The sequence below is a fragment of the Phoenix dactylifera genome, chromosome 18, assembly GCF_051530095.1.
Source record: "Phoenix dactylifera cultivar Ajwa chromosome 18, Ajwa_hap1_PhDact_Kaust_v1.1, whole genome shotgun sequence".
In the NCBI taxonomy this organism is placed as follows: Eukaryota; Viridiplantae; Streptophyta; class Magnoliopsida; order Arecales; family Arecaceae; genus Phoenix; species Phoenix dactylifera.
Genome location: NC_143207.1, coordinates 17,320,182 through 17,338,214, shown reverse-complemented (window position 1 = coordinate 17,338,214; position 18,033 = coordinate 17,320,182). Strand labels below are relative to the sequence as shown.

Here is an 18,033-nt window from a genome sequence, read left to right as displayed (position 1 = left end):
AAGTAAGCGAGAAAGGAGACAAATGATAACATCTACATCGGAGGAAATCATCGTCATCATAAATCTATTGCCCTCATTTAAAATGTCTCAGTTTAAAAAATGCTTAAATTTGTAAGGATACACAAAATAATTGCTACAAATGCATGGAGTTTGAGCAGATATCAACAAGGTTTAAACAATTATTATACAAAAAAAAAATCAAGACTAAACCAATAATTTATGCTAGCTTTTAAACAAATTGCATTTTAAAGTCTTAAGATCTTGAACTACTTGAGTGGTTTCTTTTTTTTAATCATTTCCACTGAGATATTGACCTCTTAATTTCTATCTAATAAAGAATCACTGAAATAATTTTTAAAATTTTAGCTAATAAAAAAAAATCTAATAAAGAATCATTACTTATGTTTTAATCATGTCCGCCAAGATAAATTGCTTTCTTTTTTTAATCATCACATGCTATTTTTTCACATGTGAGAGGAATGTTAGAATTTTAGCTAATAAAGAATCTCATGCCAATAGTATTCCAAGTAATGTTTATAACTTTGGTAGTAAAACTAAAGAAGAATGTTAAGGGCACTGTTTCAAAAAATAATCGACCAATTCTTAATCTCTTCCTTTAGATAATTTAATAAAATGAGCTACTTTCATGTATTATTAGATGGCTTTTTTTGGTGCAATGCAAATCCATTTTGGTTGCTATTGTTGAGTGGTTTTTGTTGCATGATATGTCTCTATTTTTATTTATTTTTGTTTCCATGAATAGTATTGTTTGGTTGAGATTTGATCATCTCGTTAGACTAGATGTTTAAATTTCAATATGGAGTCATGAATCCTTACTCAAAATATGGAGTCAGTATTTTAAATAATTTCATTGGTAAGCTCGCCATTATTTGCTAAACAAAAAAAAGGTCTCCATGATAGTATGATTCTCCTTTTATACGAATAAGAACACCTCACTATTTTAACAAGATCAGGATCCCTAAACTAAGTTTGTGTGTCTATCACTAGAACTAATAATCATGCACAGAATATTTTTGAGCATCTCAAACCTTTCTCATGGTAAAAATATCATTTGTTTTACTAAAAATTAGTTGGTTGTAAGAGGTATCAACCAAACCTTTCCTTTAAGAAACTCCTAATAAAAATTGTATAATCTTCAATATTAGTAGGTAACCTAGGAACAATTCTATAAACAGCGTTTTTGACAATATTAAACTTGAGTTTTTGACAAGATTAAACTAATATCATGAAGTTTCAGCTAAAATGGAAAGAGTCAAATAATGTTGTGTCTTTGGACTTAACTACAAAGTCACAATTGCGCCAATAATAATCACTATTTCTATTCAAGTCAAAAAGTCCTTGAAACAAGCCTCCTCATGAAAACCAACAAGACCAACCAAGCTACACCCCTCCATCCACCATGGGCTGCACAGCCAACAGTCTCATCTCAGTGGTTAATAGCTCCATGGACATGGACATGGATAAAGAAACTCTATGAAGTAATAAGTCTTCATCAACTTTTTATTTTGAGGAATCTATAAGGAAACCAAATCCCCTGAAACAAACCTTGAAGATAGAATTCTTCACTGCCAATCAATCTCTGCACTTCACATCATCTGCTCACAGTAATAGAGTGAAAGGATTCAACCACCAAACACACTACTACCTGTTGAATTAAATTAAATATTTTAAAATTTAAAAACTGTATGCCAAATAAAGCAAGCCACGGCCAACTTAACATTTGACTTGGTCAACGGCCAAGTAGCAAGCAAGGGAGCAAACATGAAAAGATCTCTAAAGAAAGTAGGCCAAGACAAGTGTCATGCATCTACGTGCAAGAGCAAGCATAGTAAGGCCCACCGAAGAAGGAAGGAACTATGGGTGGCCAAGATGCAACAAGCCACAGGATCAAAGAAGCACAAGAAGACATGTCATCAATCCGCGGGAGGAGAGTCTGCTTCTTTTGACGCGGCTGAGCCTATATAAAGGGCCCTAGGGATCATTTCAAACACAATGAAAAATTTCTCTTCTTTCTATTCCAAAAGCCTATATAAAAAAGGCTCTAGGGATCATTGGGGAGAAATAAAAAAAATTTCTCTTCTCCTCATAATTTTAATTATTTTTCTGAGTTTCTTTTGAGCTATCTGCAAGTGTGAACGTGCTTTTTTTTTCTTTGGAGGCGCACTGTAGGGAAGACGTAATTCTGTACTGGGTCGTCTATCTCTACGAGATCTGTACCAGTAGACCCATGCATGGGGGCGTAAACTTTTCTAGAATAATGCGTCAGCATACTTCGATTCACAGGCCATCTTCTTTCATTTTTTTTATTTTATTATTCCATTGTCAAGTTAATTATTTACTAGTTTATTCTTCTTATTTAATATTTTTGAATATTAAAAATATTTAATTATTGATTTATCAATTATATTTGTGCATCTAGGCTAACACTACCTTCCCCATCTTCCATCCCCTTGCCCTGATCCCACTAACTTCAACTTTAAAAAGTGCCTCCATGCATTGGCCATCAGTTTGAAGTGTAGACAAAAAAAATTTGAAGACTAACCAGCATCTAAAACTTTGACCATCTAAGATTCATGCTATTCTAGTTTGTTTTTCCAATCATCATTTTAGCCGGCGTATTTGATTCAAGAAAGATCTAGTCCCGCTGTAATTCTCCTTTTTTCTTCTCTTCAAGGATGGTTTCCAAGGAGAGGAAATGGATGGTTCATAGCCATTGAAACGTGTCTTGAAACAAGTAACTTAAATAATTCTATTCTTGTTATGGATCAGATTTTTTTTTTTTACCTTTTTTTTCTAAGGAAAAAAAATGTGCTAGACAGTTAATTTCAGAACAACACTTGGCTCATGGATTAGGTCTATTATTCAGTGAATCTTAATGACTTGAAAGTAGAACAAGAATCATTCTTAATTAGGTCTATTATAGCATGCCCTTTTTTTTTGCATTGGCAATATGCATGGACTAGGTTAACAGAAATTAGTGTGGCCAACTATGGTGTCATACTGATGAAAAAGCATGCCCTCACTAGAACTGTCCCACAAGATAATTTCCAAAAAAAATCCTTATTAATTTATTCAATATCAAAACTAATTTTGATTCATGAAAAGTATGACAACAAAATATTTTCAGGTATCAATTCTATAAGATAATTTTTTTCTTTTTCTTTTTCTTTGCAGGTGCTTTTAGTTTAGCGATTAAGGCAGTTAATAAAATTAAGCACAGCTAGTTACTAAGAGAAGTTTTATATGCAATGCATAACTTTTCCAGAAAGTATCAACCATGCTTGATATAAGTGCAGCTTGCAAACAATTTTCTTCTAGAATAGAAAACAGTGAGCACATTTGCACCCAAAAGCAGCAATTTCATAAAATAAGATGGATAAATAGGTAGCATCCTTTGAAAACATGTTTCAAAGAGAAGATAAACATGCTTAAATTTTGCAATAAATAAAGAAATGGATTAACACACACCTCACTCTAGATATAAGTATAACAGACCAACTTCATAGCCAATGGCAATTTGAGGGAAACATGAGGCTGGGTTAGTCCCTTCCAACAATGGTGTTCTTAACATTACCTGAAAAGAAGCAACCAATACAGTGCAACAGAGCAGACATACAACCATCATAAAAGCATTATTTGATCCAGCTATACCTTAGGATGGAGATGCTTGAGTAACTCGACTACGTCCGAATTCTCAGTTGAATGAGCAATCTGATCAACCAGATCTGATAAGGGCAGTGGAAGAGGTTGTCAGCTATATTTGATGTGCGCATATCTTACATCATGATTTCAACTTAAGTATATAAAGTGTCAAAATGTTGAAATAATGCAGCCAATCCATTGTGATGGGAAGCAAATCCTCTAGATAAGCATTTAAAATAGGCCTCAAACCTTGAAATAGAGAAGTACATATAAGATAAATATACAATGTATGATGTACCAAATGTAACTATATGGAGGCCATATTATAAATAGACTAAAAATCCGACCAGTTGATTCAGAAAGCACAACATATATTCAACAAACTTGATAAACCAACTAGGAAAATTGCTAGGAAGACATAGAATGTTGTATTTTTTTCGTCAACATGCTTTGTCGAGTTGTGAAAAGTTAGATTAATAGTAGCAGTCAAACTATCACCACCATACAAAAGCACAAAATGATGTTTTCACCTAATTGAATAGCGACTGTCGATTCATAACACTCATAGACAACAAAAACAGAAATTAAAAAATTATATGTGTGTATATATGTGCTAGAAGTCATTAGTAGTTTTAACATATGTACTTAGGATGAAATATTAAGTTTGACAAGCAGAAAATCAACTTCCTAGGCCAAAAATATCCTCACATCCTTTGTAGTGCATCATGTATCTCATCTGTGGCAAGTATTATGATATCCTCAATATCATATGCAAAAGAGTTACAACACTTGCAAAGAAGAATTTCTTGCTTTAGTTTAAGGGCAGAAAACATATCTTGCCTTCTCTTCAGTGATTTACACATCTCACTTGTGACAGATCTTGTGATATCCTGCTTATCATAAATGTAAGATAATCTTGTTAACTTAGGTTCACGGAAAATTTCATAAACTTGATCATTAAGAAGTAAGCTGCCATTGGCATGAGATCAGTCAGATGCACTGGTTATTAATATAAAAATTATCTTTACATTTTATATGTATCCTTAAACAGATAAAGAGCGCCAATATTAATCAGTTAGCTGCTTAAAGCACCATAGCATGAGGCTTAGAATATGGGAACCATATAATATATGAGATTTATAGGCAAATATTTAAATAGGTACTTAAGAATTCTAAAAAGAGAGTCATAGTGAGCATATTTTTGATTCTGAAAATATATTTTGTAAAGTCTTTATGCATCTTACCATGAATAAAATTGTTTTTAGTATTTTTTTAATATCTGAAGTTAGGCTGTGGACTCCAGACTCGAACAAATCTCTGCATGAGACTGATTCTTCTTCTTGTTCTTCTTCTTTTTTATTGTTGTTAGAGTAGGATGGATGCTTGCACTAAAAGAGAGAAGTGAGCCATGCTAAAGAAGAAAGTTTCTCCCTCTTCTCTTTCTCCTCTCTTCTCTTCTTGGAAAGGCACCAAAGCATGTGTAAAGAACTAGTATGTACAAATATCCCAATATTCTCATGCAAAGTATACCAATTTTTAACTTTGCAGAGGCCAAGAGGTACTTCCATTCAGCTGTAGTAGAACTATAGAAATTAGTTTACAATTTCCTAGGAGAGGAAAGAAAATAAGCATCAACAAACCAGACAATCTTATGTAAATTGTTAGCAATCAATAAGGACTTCTCATTTTATATAAAAATTACAAAAAGTTAGATAAGAAAAGATAAATTATTGATACGATAAAGAGCACAATTTTTAAGTTTAACTCGAAGCAAAGAATTACACCTGTTTGGCATGGCTGCTATTTTTGGGTTTGTAGTTTTCTTTTTTTAAAAAAAAATAGTGAACATTGAGAGTCAAAAGTTGTTTGGTACAATTTTATGTTTGAATTTTTTTTAAAAAATCACTATCCAGATATTTAAAAAAATCTTGAAATCATGAATCTTGGCTTTTACTTTTATGAAAATACTAAAAATTGGTTCTTTCTTATCCTCCTACTTTCACCAACATCACTACCATCATTGCCACCTTATTACCTTAGGCACCATAAGGTAGAAATAGTAATAGCAAAAACTGTGGTGCAGTATCAAAAGAATAATAATTTGATATAGTTAACCAGTAGACTCCTCGTATAGCAACACACCTCACGACGTTTAGATCTTTAGAACACTAAATCACATCAAATATAAGAATAAAATTATCTAAAAAATCACATGACATATGAAAGTGAAGATGATCTTGCCAATTAGGCCATTTCCATGGAAGTAGCATAATGGGTAAATTTTTATGTAATTTACCTACAGTTTGTACAGTAGCATTTTATATGTATCAAATAATTTTAAAAAAAATATAGTTTGAAAAGTTGAAAAAAATAACATATTAAATATCTTTATTTTTATTCTTTTTGTGTGGGATGTTGTAATGCATTATTAATTAGAGTTCCAGTTGTGTTTGGGATCTAAAACACACTTTTGTTGCCAATCTCGGCCGTGAGACTCAATTGGGCACCATCAACATCCGAAGAAGGATCCAACTGTGCGGCTTGCATCATAATGTTATCCGAACTCGAAACACCAGTTTGTACTCGAAAGAAGAACTGCTTAAAGCACTTTGTGATGTTTTGTTTTTAGATTTTATTAGGTACATTGGTATTCGTGCGACGTGATGCACCTGCTCTAGTATTAAAAAAAAAAAAAGTTTGTACCGGTACACCGAAATATCTTACCCCAGATATCGGCCGAAACGATATAGACGTGGCGTCCATCAAGCCGTCGATCTGGACCATACGAGCCGATATTTCTGTCAATCGTAGCGTCGATCGCTCTCCGAGACGGACGACATATCGGCCGATAAAAGACCTCGGCAACTCCACCCCTAGCGCCTCTCCCTTCTCGCCTTCCTCCCCCCTTCTCCCCAACTCCTCTCTCTCCGCGCCCCCTTCTTCCATGGCACCCAAGGCCAAGGAGAAGCCCAAGCCCCAATCCATCTCCCTCGAAGACCTCTTCTCCTCGCTCCACAGCCATATCCAGAACTACGAGTACAAGGAGGCGGCGAAGGTCGCAGATCAAGGTCTTCTCCTTCCTGCCGACCTCTTTCTCACTCTCCTCTGCGTCCTTGTCGCCTCTTAGGGTTTTGCGGGACTTGATTTGATTTTTGGATGCGAATCGCCTCCTTTTTTTTATTATTATCTCTGGCTTTTTGTTTCAGTTCTCGCGATCGCCCCTGGAGATGAGGACGCCGTGCGGTGTAAGGTCGTGGCTTTGATCAAGTCAGATGCCATTGATAAAACTTTGTCGGCGATTCAAGCTTTCGAGGGCCTGCCAATAGATCTTAGATTTTATAAGGTTAGTTTTCCTGTGATGAAGAGAGATCTATTGTTGATTTATTGTAATGATATATTTGGCGAATTATGTTGTTTATTTAAAGAGAACAGAATCTAGATATGTTTTTTTTTTCCTTCTTTGTGTTATTTATACTTCGACTTTTTTTTGTGGTTAGCAAGTCGGATTTAGGAACTGATTTAATTTTTTAAAAGGTTTTCTGGGAATAGGTGACGAAAAACAAGCGCAAAAATTGCAATTTTTGAGAAAGTCTTAGAAAATTATCGTTTTATTCGGGTAATGGACTTTAATTGTTCTTCAGGAATGGGATAAATTGTTTTTTATGTGATTTAGTTTTCAGATGAATCGTGGACGTGATTTGGGTAGATTACTTTGATCAGGTATTCTATACATAAAGGTAGAAACATGGGTAGTTTCCTTTGCAAGTGGGTGCATGTTTTGTATTTATGATCCCCAGTTCTGTCATGCTTGTTCGTGTAACCTTGGCTTCGATATCCATTTCAGAAAAAAGTACAAGACCAGGTTTCATGTTTTTCTTTTCGATGTATTTCTCCTAAAAAGTTGGTGTATGGGCAACTATAAATCTTTCTGTATGACTTGGGCTGTGTTCTAAGGTATAAGAGATTTGTTAAATGGAAGCATTTCAGAAGCTGTCTAGTAATATGGGAGTGACAAATAATGTAAAAATCATTTTCATGATGCTTATGACATTTATGTAATGTTATGGTGAAAATGATATTGGAGGATCCATGACCAATCAAGGTGATGCATAGATTATAAACACTAATAAGAACAGAATCTGGTATGAAGTATAATGAGTTGTAGATGAGCTTAATAGATCGATCTTGCTAAAAAAATTTGGAAGCCGTATTTTGAATTAATTAAAACATGAGAAATTCAAACTTATGCTGATTGAAGACAGTTCTATCCAGACCTATTTTCATGTCTGTATAGCGTGCATAATTGCTTTTATACATTTAAAACCAAGAAATTTTATGCCTTACCTTTTCTTTTGCCTATATTCAGGCATATTGTTTGTACAGGAAAAACAAAATAAATGAAGCACTCAAGTTGTTAGATGGTCTAGAAAGAGATCCAATGGTTCTGCAATTGGAATCTCAGATACTTTATCGGTTAGGAAGAATGGGTGCTTGCATGGAAAGTTATGAGAAGATTCAAAAATTCAAGATCGACTCTTTAGATTTAAAAACAAATATTATTGCTGCTCTCATCTCTGCTGGAAGGGCTACTGAAGTTCAGGGAATGATGGATGGACTCAAAGTCAAAGCTTCGAGCAGCTTTGAGCTAGCATATAACAATGCCTGCTCCTTGATTGAAAAGAAAAAATATGCAGAAGCTGAACAGCAATTGCTTTCAGCTCGAAGGTAACTACTTCTTTGAGCTGACAATATAAATATATTGTTAAGATTATTCTTGGGATCTTGAGCATAATGTCAAAATTTGATCAAAAATGAAATGCCTTATTTATATGTCCTGTTGCATTATTTGCATAATATAACATTTCCATATCTTGGTATCACTTCAAATTGGAAAATTGGATCTGGTGCAATATATGAAATTCCAGAATGCACTGGATGATATGTTGCTTATTTCATTGTATTGTAAACAATATCCTTGTTCAAAAGAGGCTTCCGTTGGAGCTAACCCATCTGTCTTTTGTCAGAATTGGGCAGGAAATGCTAATGGAGGAGGACTATGCTGAGGATGAGATTGAAAGTGAACTAGCTCCAATTGCTGTCCAGATCGCCTATGTGCAGCAGGTGAATAAAATCCACTTCTGATTTGTTTACAGGCATTAAATTCCGGCCTTTAATGCAAACCATTTTTCCCTTTCCAGTTGCTGGGACGAACTCAAGAAGCAGTTGAAGCTTACATGGGTATAATAAATCGGAATCTGGCTGATGCTTCATCGCTTGCAGTTGCAACAAGTAATCTTATTGCACTAAGGGGTGGAAAGGATGTTTCAGATAGCCTGAGGAAGCTTGATCGGCTAATAGAGAAAGTTGGTGGTGCACAGCCCTTCCAGCTTGCTAATGGTCTTGACTTCAAGCTATCCACAAGACAAAAAGAAGCCATATATTCAAACTATCTGCTTCTACTTCTTCAGGCAAATAAGATAAATCAGGTTTGTAACTCATATTTTAAGTGAAAAAAGCTATCTTTTTTTGTTTTTTTAAAGGATTAGGATGGGAGGGAGCCACTGAAATCAGGTGAGTGCGGGATTTGAACCTAGGTTACTGGTATCCAAGACTCTCCTTCTCTCCCATTTTTCTTTCTATTGAACTAGCTTAATATGATGAACTAATCATTTTCTTCCAATGGGGAATGACTGAATATCTAGAAATCATCTTTATTTCTGCAAAAATTGATATTGTCAACATCACACTAATTATGATTTGCATAGTGCCATTTGAGACAACCCAGGAGTGTTCCCATTTCAAGCCAGGAATCGGCATTCTTTTGACTTGATAGAGTATTTGAAGTCACAGATCCCATAAATTTACATGCCACAGGAATTGGATTTGGCATGTCTAATCACATATCTACATATTATGCTACTTAATAAATATCATGACATTTTTCATCTTCAAGCTCTCAGCCTCCATTCATTAACCATCATGAGCCAAGAATTTGGTATGACTAGTGGGAGAGCTGATGTCAAGATATAGCTGGCTGCAGAAGTGTATTTTTACTGATATAGTTATATTCCATGGTCTGATGTACAAAGGAGGGCTCAAAATGATTGAGGGCTCCGATTGCTGGATCAAGAAGATGGAAGGATATTTTAGGTCATTATCCTACTACATGGAGTTCTTATGGGATCAATCACAGCACTTGAGTTATTAATGGTCCATATTTGTTCATAAAATAAGTTTGTATTTTTAGAAATACGATATTAGATTACTTGGTCGTTAAGTTGATTGGGTCCCAAGTTGCATGTTTTTGTTAATATTTTAAGTTATTTGGTCTTTAAGTAACTCAGAGCCTAAGCTATTTGGCAGCCAAGTTTATTTTTATTTTTATTTTAAAATTTGGTTACTTAGGGCTCATGTGGGATATCTATGTTAGTATATGGATAGAGAGAGATCATGAGTTGTATGGTATGAGTTGAGTTATGGAGTAAAAGGTATATTCTCTCTGTCTCTCATGTCCTCTCTTTCTCGCTTGTCATGCTCTCTCTGTCCGGCTCTTTAGTATCTTCTTCTCTACTTTCTCTTCCCTCTCTAGTATCTTCTTCTCTACTTTCTCTTCCCTCTCTGCGGTGATATGATCTCCAAATCTAAGGCCAAATTTACTTAAAACTTTCACAGTTGTTAGGAATGTGAATAAGTTGGCTCAGGTTTTAAGTTGCTTCATTTGTGCTTTACCTTTCTTCAGGCTTTACCTACTTGGCATTTAGTGATTATATATTTTGAATTATGGTTCAGGAAATATCTCCTTCTGCTTCTTGACACCATTTTACTGAATTTGGGCTCTTGCTGCAACCATTGCTAGAATTAAGATCTTAATTCTATCATAAATTTGGAGAGGATTGTGAGGAGCATTATAGTTTACCAGCTAGAAGCTTCAAAGGGCCGAGTGAGTGGACGCATGGGAAGCGCACGACAAGTATTTGCTTGAGAAATTAATTTGGGGTCTTCTAGGAATTTCTAAGATTAAAAAAAAGGTCTCACTCTGCAAAATGTTTTTTTTTTTTTTTGGGGGGGGGGGGGGTTGATTATGCAATTAATCTATGTGTGAGGAGTATATGGAAAAAGAAATTGTTGACTAAATGGCTTCTGTTAAGGCTAAATTGTTGGACTTACCTACCTAACTTATTCCTCTACTTAAATGTAACTAAAATTTTTAGCAGGCTTGAAACTTGAAAGCATATACTAAAGCTTCCTTTTATTTTATTTTACTTTTCTCTGATGTTGGGAGGTCCGGTGTGTTGAGATGGTGCAGTGCCTGGAGATCTAGAAGGGGAGAAATGGGAAACTTTTGGAGGATCATATTTCGGTAAACAAAATTGTCAAGAAGATGATGCCGTCATTCCTTTGGGTCACAACTTGCTGAACTAAATTCTGCAGAACTAGTTGCTAAAACTACTCCAAAACCAAGATTTACCCTTAAGCCAAGATGAATCTCTTAACTCTGATGTTTGCCTTTCTAAAGCCATATTAAATTTGGTTTTAGATGAATAGATTGGAATGGTAATGATCTGATATGCTTGGTTTCTTCATACCTTGTGTTTAGAGGTCAAATTTGGCAGGGGCATGTGCCTTAAAGATTGGTTATTTCAGTTTTAGTATCTTTATGGGAGGAAAAAGATCATGCTTAGTCTGAAACTAGACAAGATATTACCAAGACAGATTAAGTGGTCCATGGACTTGACCTTTAGTTGGTTATATTTGAATTATTGTTTTGAATATATATCATAAACTTTATACATGTAAGCTGCAGTGCAGAGGAGATGAAGCCGTCTCAACCTGCTAAATGAGTTTAAGATCGAACCTTTTTAGTGGTAATTTGTGACCGCTGCATGTGAATCATCTTCCACTCCTAGTAGAGAAAAAATGTTTTCTTTGAAAATGGCTAAGCCTTTTTGCCGCCTTCTTGATTTAACTGAAATGCTTGTTCTGTAGAATATCTATTATTCAGCTTGCTGTGTCCTTATGCAAGTTTTATGCTTCAAAGATAAGTGTAGTTCAGTATGTACCTTGTCATCTTTCCCCGTCCCTTAAGACACATTTGAAGTCTAGGCTGCTCTCAACTTTTATGAGCTTTAGCTTCAACCAATAACTTAGGTCTTTTTAACTGCAAACTAGTCTTCTGGGGTCTCTGATGGCAGGTCCTTCTCTTTCCTCAGATTGCTGTAATCAGGAAGGTGTTACAATTTCTTTTAAAGTTTAGCCTTAGGCTCATAGCTGGTTGGAGAAATCCATTCAGGCCCCCTAAGGGACTTTCTCAACTTAGATGAACCCATGGTGATGAGAGAAGGCTGGATGATGATGATGCTTCTGTTTGATAGAGTTTTTTTTGTCAAAATGTTTGCATATTTGCATTTTGGAGTGTGTCATTCTCTATTCTTGCCATAAGTACATGCTTACATCAGTTGGCTTGGAAAAATTTAGTTCCTTTAATTCATAATATTGTACATGAGCAGTGTACATTAGATGAGCAACATTTACATGTGATCCTGCAATTTTCAATACATTGTTCTTGCTGAACTGCAATTGGTATAAGGTTTCATCCTTTTTCTAGTGCAACAATGTTTTTGGCATTAAAAAGCAAAACATAAGGAATTTTGCAACATAATGGTTTACATTTGGAGTGCTATTAGATACATAAATGCTTTCAATAGTAATATTCAGCTGAGCTGTACCTTTTTCCACTACATTAATTAAAGTTAATCCTAAAAGTTTGCTTTGGAAAATTTTCTTTTAATTATTGATTTTCATAATTTGTTTCCCTCTCTCAGTTTTTGCTTCAGCATTTCTCCAGAAATCCTAAATTTATTGTCATATATCTGTAGAATATTCTAATTGAGAATGATGCATAAAGATAATTGCAAAAGTAAGGATATTAATGCATATATTGATGGTTGTGGATTGTTGCAGGCTCAAGAGCTTGTGTCTGTACTTCCAGACATCCTGCAAGACAGCTCGACACCTGCTCTGCTTCAAGCTGCAGTGCTTGTGAGAGAAAAAAAGGTTCCAAAAGCTGAAGAGATCCTTGCCCAACTTGCAGAGAAATTCCCTGAGAAATCCAAGCCGATCCTTCTTGTCCAAGCTCAAATTGCTGCTGCTGCTGGTCACTTCCAGATTTCTGCCGAGTCCTTGTCCAAAATACCTGATATCCAACACATGCCTGCCACTGTTGCTACAGTAGTTTCTTTAAAAGAGCGCATTGGAGATTTTGGTGATGCAGCTGCGGTGCTCGACTCTGCAATCCAATGGTGGAAGAATGCAATGATAGAGGAGAATAAGCTTGATGTGATCATGCAGGAGGCTGCATCTTTTAAGCTCAACCACGGACGCGAGGAAGAGGCCTCTCAGTTATATGAAGAGCTCGTGAAGAGCCATGGGAGTGTTGAGGCTTTGGTGGGTCTCATAATGACTGCTGCATGCACTGATCTTGAGAAAGCTGAGTTTTACGAGAAGCAGTTGAGGGCATTGTCAGGTCTGAAGGGAATCAATGTGGATAGCCTGGAGAAGACATCTGGGGCGAAGCATGTTCAAGGTGCATATGTGGCCAGGCAAGAAGTTTCTGAGGAAATAAAGAAGGCAAGGGCGAAGAAGAGGAAGCGAAAGCCTAGGTACCCAAAGGGTTTTGATCCGGCAAATCCCGGGCCTCCACCAGACCCTGAGAGATGGTTGCCCAAGAGAGAGAGATCGAGCTATAGGCCCAAGAGGAAGGATAAGAGAGCTCAGGTAAGGGGTTCTCAGGGGGCAGTTGTCCGGGAGAAACATGATGCTGCTGCTACAGCAAACACCAGTAGCTCCTCGGGCAGTGTTCCTAGTTCGAAATCAGGCCAAGGCACTGCTGGCTCGTCGAAAGGTGGGTCTCAAAATGTAACAAGCTCCGAGCAGCCCAAAGCTTCGAGCAAGTCAAGGAAGAAGAAGTCTAGATCTTAGGACAGCAGAACACCACCGCAATATTTGAACTTTTTTTGGAATTCTTCTACAATTTTTTTTTTCATCTTAGGACTGTTTCTGCATTTTTGAGGCTTGATTGTCTTTTAGACTCCAGTCTTTCAGCTTTTGTCAGGTGGAAACTAACAATGAGTATATGATAGAATTGAGGCATGATCTGAGGTGCCGTGTGGTTAAAGTGCTGATTGCCATCTTTCATGCTTCTTGGGTGCAAGGTCAATCTTGCAGAAATCAAGCCAATTCTTCCACTCTTGCCTTCTCGGGCAAAAATGTATAAGTGTTCAGCTACCGGTCCGGCGTCCGGGCAAAGTCATTCCAGACCCAGACAATGTGAAGTGCCTGACGGTTTTGAGAAGGAATTGTTCTTGTTTTCTTTCTTTGTTCTTCTGTTGCTTTCATGATGTCATGTAGTTTCTATGGATAAAGTATGCCATTTGTGCTGTACAAAGTGCATACTTTCTGAAGATAATTGACAGGAGATATAACAGAGTCATCAAGTTTAGTTACTGATTTTAATTTATCATGATAGGATATATTTTTTACGAGATGGAAAGGCCCTTGAAATAACTTAAACTAACGACATTCTAAAGCTAGGTTTGATAAGGGGCATCCAGAATTTCACCTCTCGGAGGTGAAATACTGTCTCTTTTGTCGAATCTTAGAAACTGTAGTGATATGCACAAGGTTTTTTTCATCAAAGGTGGAAATCACAGGACTAGAAGGAGTAGGATTGCTAGTGCTACTTTGACTAGTACTGTCTCACCAGCTACTGGATAAGCTGTCAAAGAAGCTACTGAAGCTACTGCTACTGGAACTTTTATAAAGATTAGGGTATGTTGTGTCAATTCAATGCACCCGGCTAAGAGGAAGAAGAATAGGATCAGTCTTTTGTGAAAGTGCCAAAAATAGCCCATATTCTGACCAAAAAAACCTTCTTTCTCGATTCTGATCTTAGCCCAATTCCAGTGCTTAGACGTACCACACTCTTTACTGCGGAGAGAAAGCGCATATTCAAATACAAATGAAATAAATAAAGTAAAATATGTCGAAATTTTTTTTGGAATAGTGTCATGTCAAATCGAAAATAAATGTCTTTTGTACCACTTCATCATTTAAGGCTATATAGATTGCCCATCGGTTGGTAGACCAAGCAGACTGCCGACTTTACAGAAGTAACGCATTTGAGGGTTTGTGCACGTCAGCAGGAAAATGCCGACTTTATATTGGCTATAAGAACGAGGCTTCGCATGAAGTCAAGCTCTGCGCACAAACGAGAAAACGGGAAGAAGAATCACTATGATCTGATCCAAATAAAAGTTCTTTGTCATTCATATGCATCAGTACAAGTATTGCGAGACTCATCAGTTAAGCCATGAGTTATGAGAACAAGCCTGAGTCAGTGAACAAAGACATGCTTGCCTAAAAAGATGGAAGAGTAACGGAAAAAATCCTCTCCTCCTGATCAAGCCAATCAGCCTTTGATGATGATGTTAATAAATTGACACTTGAGGATCATGAACTGATGCATCTGTAGTTCCCAATCCTAATGGAACTCTTTAATTAATGATTGGTAGAAACAAAAGGTTCTTGGAGATTTTAAGATACTAGAGATTCAAAGAAAGTGGTATCACTATTTAAAATTAATGCTGGTTGAATATAAATATGTTCAACGTAATTCATATGTTTAAGATACTAGAGACTCTCACCCCCCGTCTTTTTATAGTGGTAAGTGAAAATAATGTTTCCAAAGATTTCTGTGTCAATGGAGATACGGTGAGTTTGCTCGTTTTATATGTTGTTTGGGTTGCTTCCGATATCTTAAACTAATTTTCTGTCTGGGTTACATATAACCATGCCTGATATGGCCTAAGTTGACCAATAACTTGATATGATTATAATTCCAGCATGGTTTGGATTTTGACAAATAGCAACATGACTTCGGCCTGAGTTTGAAGTTTTGAAGATTCCGCTTCTCAGCTGTGGGGATTTTATTTCTATCGTTGGCCATGCCTCTTCTGATGTCATACCTGATATATAACAAGGTAAACAAAGCATAACCATTGGCTCACTTGTTTGGATTTTGTCCATCCTAAGACTTTTGAGAGCTTGTGAGATTGAGGGCTTTTGTAATCGAGATTTTTTCCTTTTTATACTCGGATACGCGAAGATTCCTCAATCATCTCTACTCTTAGACATAGGCCATAAGCTGAACCATATAAACATTTGTACTCTCTCTGTTTTCTTTACTCTCTCTAGATCCAATCTCCTTATACAACATAATTATTTTATAACCTTTTTGGTGTTGATCTAGTTAAAACAGCTTACCACTCAGTAGTAATAATGAGTTCTCTAACAACAATACTCCGATTTATTTAAGTGACTCATAACACTTAATGGAAGCTAAAACTTATTAAAAAAAAAAAGATTTTTTATATGTTTAACCATAAAGGTGATCTCGGATATTGATCGACACAATGATAGAGGCAAAGAAGTCAGAAAAAAGGGGCTTCCAACTAATGCAGTGGTCTCTAGCCTCGGTCAACGCAGGAAAGAGAGCACGAACAGGGGAGGAACCCGAGAGAAGAAGATAGATATCATAATAAAAAATAGAAAGAAAGGGGCTCACAAGACAAAAGAATCAGGGTTTTAGCATTGGCCACTTAATAAAATCCATAAGAAGCAACACATTGGGCTGGCATTCACGAATGATGACTTTTAGTAGTAGATATTTAGTAATGCTATTACAACTTGGTGTTACAAGAATATGTTATCAACAAAGTTTAAATAGATCTTTGCTAAAATGTTGCTACTAAAGAAGGATGTAAGGAAGGTAGTGTTTACATATCTCTAGTAATGTCCAAGCAAAGGGCACTGCTGAAAAAAATAATCATTAGTAGACTATTGGTAAAGGATCACTACTAATAATTTAGTTCCTCGTGGTGTACAAATGATCGTAAAATCCATTACCAATTGCAGTGAATATGAGGAATATACCATAAAAATAGAGAGATACAATCGAACCTTTCACGATTTAGGGTTCTGATGGCCAGGTTTCGCGTATCCATATAGAAGATGTTGATAAAAATAAGTCCATAATGGAACCTCAATTATATGTAGTTTCTTGAGTTCAAATTCACCAAGAGACGAGAAATCAAATTTCAAACTTTGTATGGAATTTGTCAAAGAAAACTTACTTATAGAACCTGAGTTGAAACCTTTGTATGGGTTCTTACGATGAAGTTCCATACAGAAGCTGCATGGAGCTAGTCCCTAATCTAATATCTCAGCCTGTCTTGATATCAGGATCCTGCTGAGATAACCATGATACCTGGGTTCAAAAATCTTCTGCAACAAGGACACCCGATTGTGTCAAACTGCCCATGATGTGCCTAAACCATGCTTGAAGTGGACCTAAACCAACTCTTAAACAACCTCACTTGGAGCTTGCTAGATCCACACTCATCAAAACTTGCAAATTGATATGGAGACTCAATTCTTGCAAGATTTACTATTAGCAAACAAGAGCAACATGCTGACTTCTTGTGGGATTATCAAATGCCAAGATGATGAAATACAATTCTTGTAGGCTTTCTCCAACTTCTTACCCTTACTACTTCTTCCAGATGGTAAAACCTGGCAACATTCGCCGGCACAGACCCAAACATCACAGAGACTAAACATGGAAGAGTACCACTCCTGTCTGTGATTGTTATAAACATTTTTTACACAGATAAGAGGTTTTGTTCCTAATAATCCACTTTCCAGTTTCCATTACATTATCAAACCTTCAATTCCCACTATTCTCCAGGCACAACAACAGTTGGATCAAACCTCGCATAAATGTATTTCTGGGGCACACTACCATGTGTTGATTCTGGGACATTTCGATGCATAAGGGATCTCCAAAATATCTAAATGGGATCTCCAAAATTCTTGTAGATCAAATTCAACAATTTAGATTTGTAATTCTCGAACCCAAACAATAAAATTTGTAGAGGCATAACGTCCACTCTGTACCTATATCGTACAGAGAGGACATTATAAATAACTTGTGTGCCCAACATCATAAATAACTTCAAAAAAAAAAAAAATCTAAGATCACATTGCATCAAATGTATAAAATTTGAAGCAAACCTTCTCTTTCAGTAACTACTCACATAAATAAAATACATGGATTCCTTGTTCCACTTAATCTGTTTGGTGTCATATCACCACCCAACAAATTAAACCTGAACTAGATCCATACTTTTATCTTGTTCTCCTCTCCTATAGGTTAAAGGAAACAAACATGTCCAAACACATCAATAAAATATGGAGAACAACGAGTAAAAGAAGTAACATAACACAGCTAATATACCACTAACAATATAAAGA

General features: G+C 36.1%; 1 protein-coding gene across 1 annotated transcript; it reads left to right on the top strand.

Annotated features, from left to right (window-relative positions):
- The first annotated feature begins 6,489 nt into the window (after positions 1-6,489).
- LOC103714473 (SRP72 RNA-binding domain-containing protein) lies at positions 6,490-13,837 on the top strand. Its single transcript, XM_008801734.6, has 6 exons — positions 6,490-6,731; positions 6,870-7,006; positions 8,030-8,388; positions 8,688-8,784; positions 8,862-9,149; positions 12,625-13,837. The coding sequence occupies exons 1-6, from the start codon at positions 6,608-6,610 to the stop codon at positions 13,639-13,641; spliced, it is 2,022 nt and encodes a 673-aa protein (XP_008799956.4). The 5' UTR covers positions 6,490-6,607; the 3' UTR covers positions 13,642-13,837.
- The last annotated feature ends 4,196 nt before the right edge of the window (positions 13,838-18,033 follow it).

Excerpts from the sequence above, each read along its gene's own strand:
- LOC103714473 (XM_008801734.6), top strand. The coding sequence starts at position 6,608 with ATGGCACCCAAGGCCAAGGAGAAGCCCAAGCCCCAATCCATCTCCCTC. Across the intron at positions 7,007-8,029 it reads TAGATCTTAGATTTTATAAG|GCATATTGTTTGTACAGGAA; the intron begins GTTAGTTTTCCT and ends GCCTATATTCAG. Across the intron at positions 9,150-12,624 it reads AGGCAAATAAGATAAATCAG|GCTCAAGAGCTTGTGTCTGT; the intron begins GTTTGTAACTCA and ends GGATTGTTGCAG.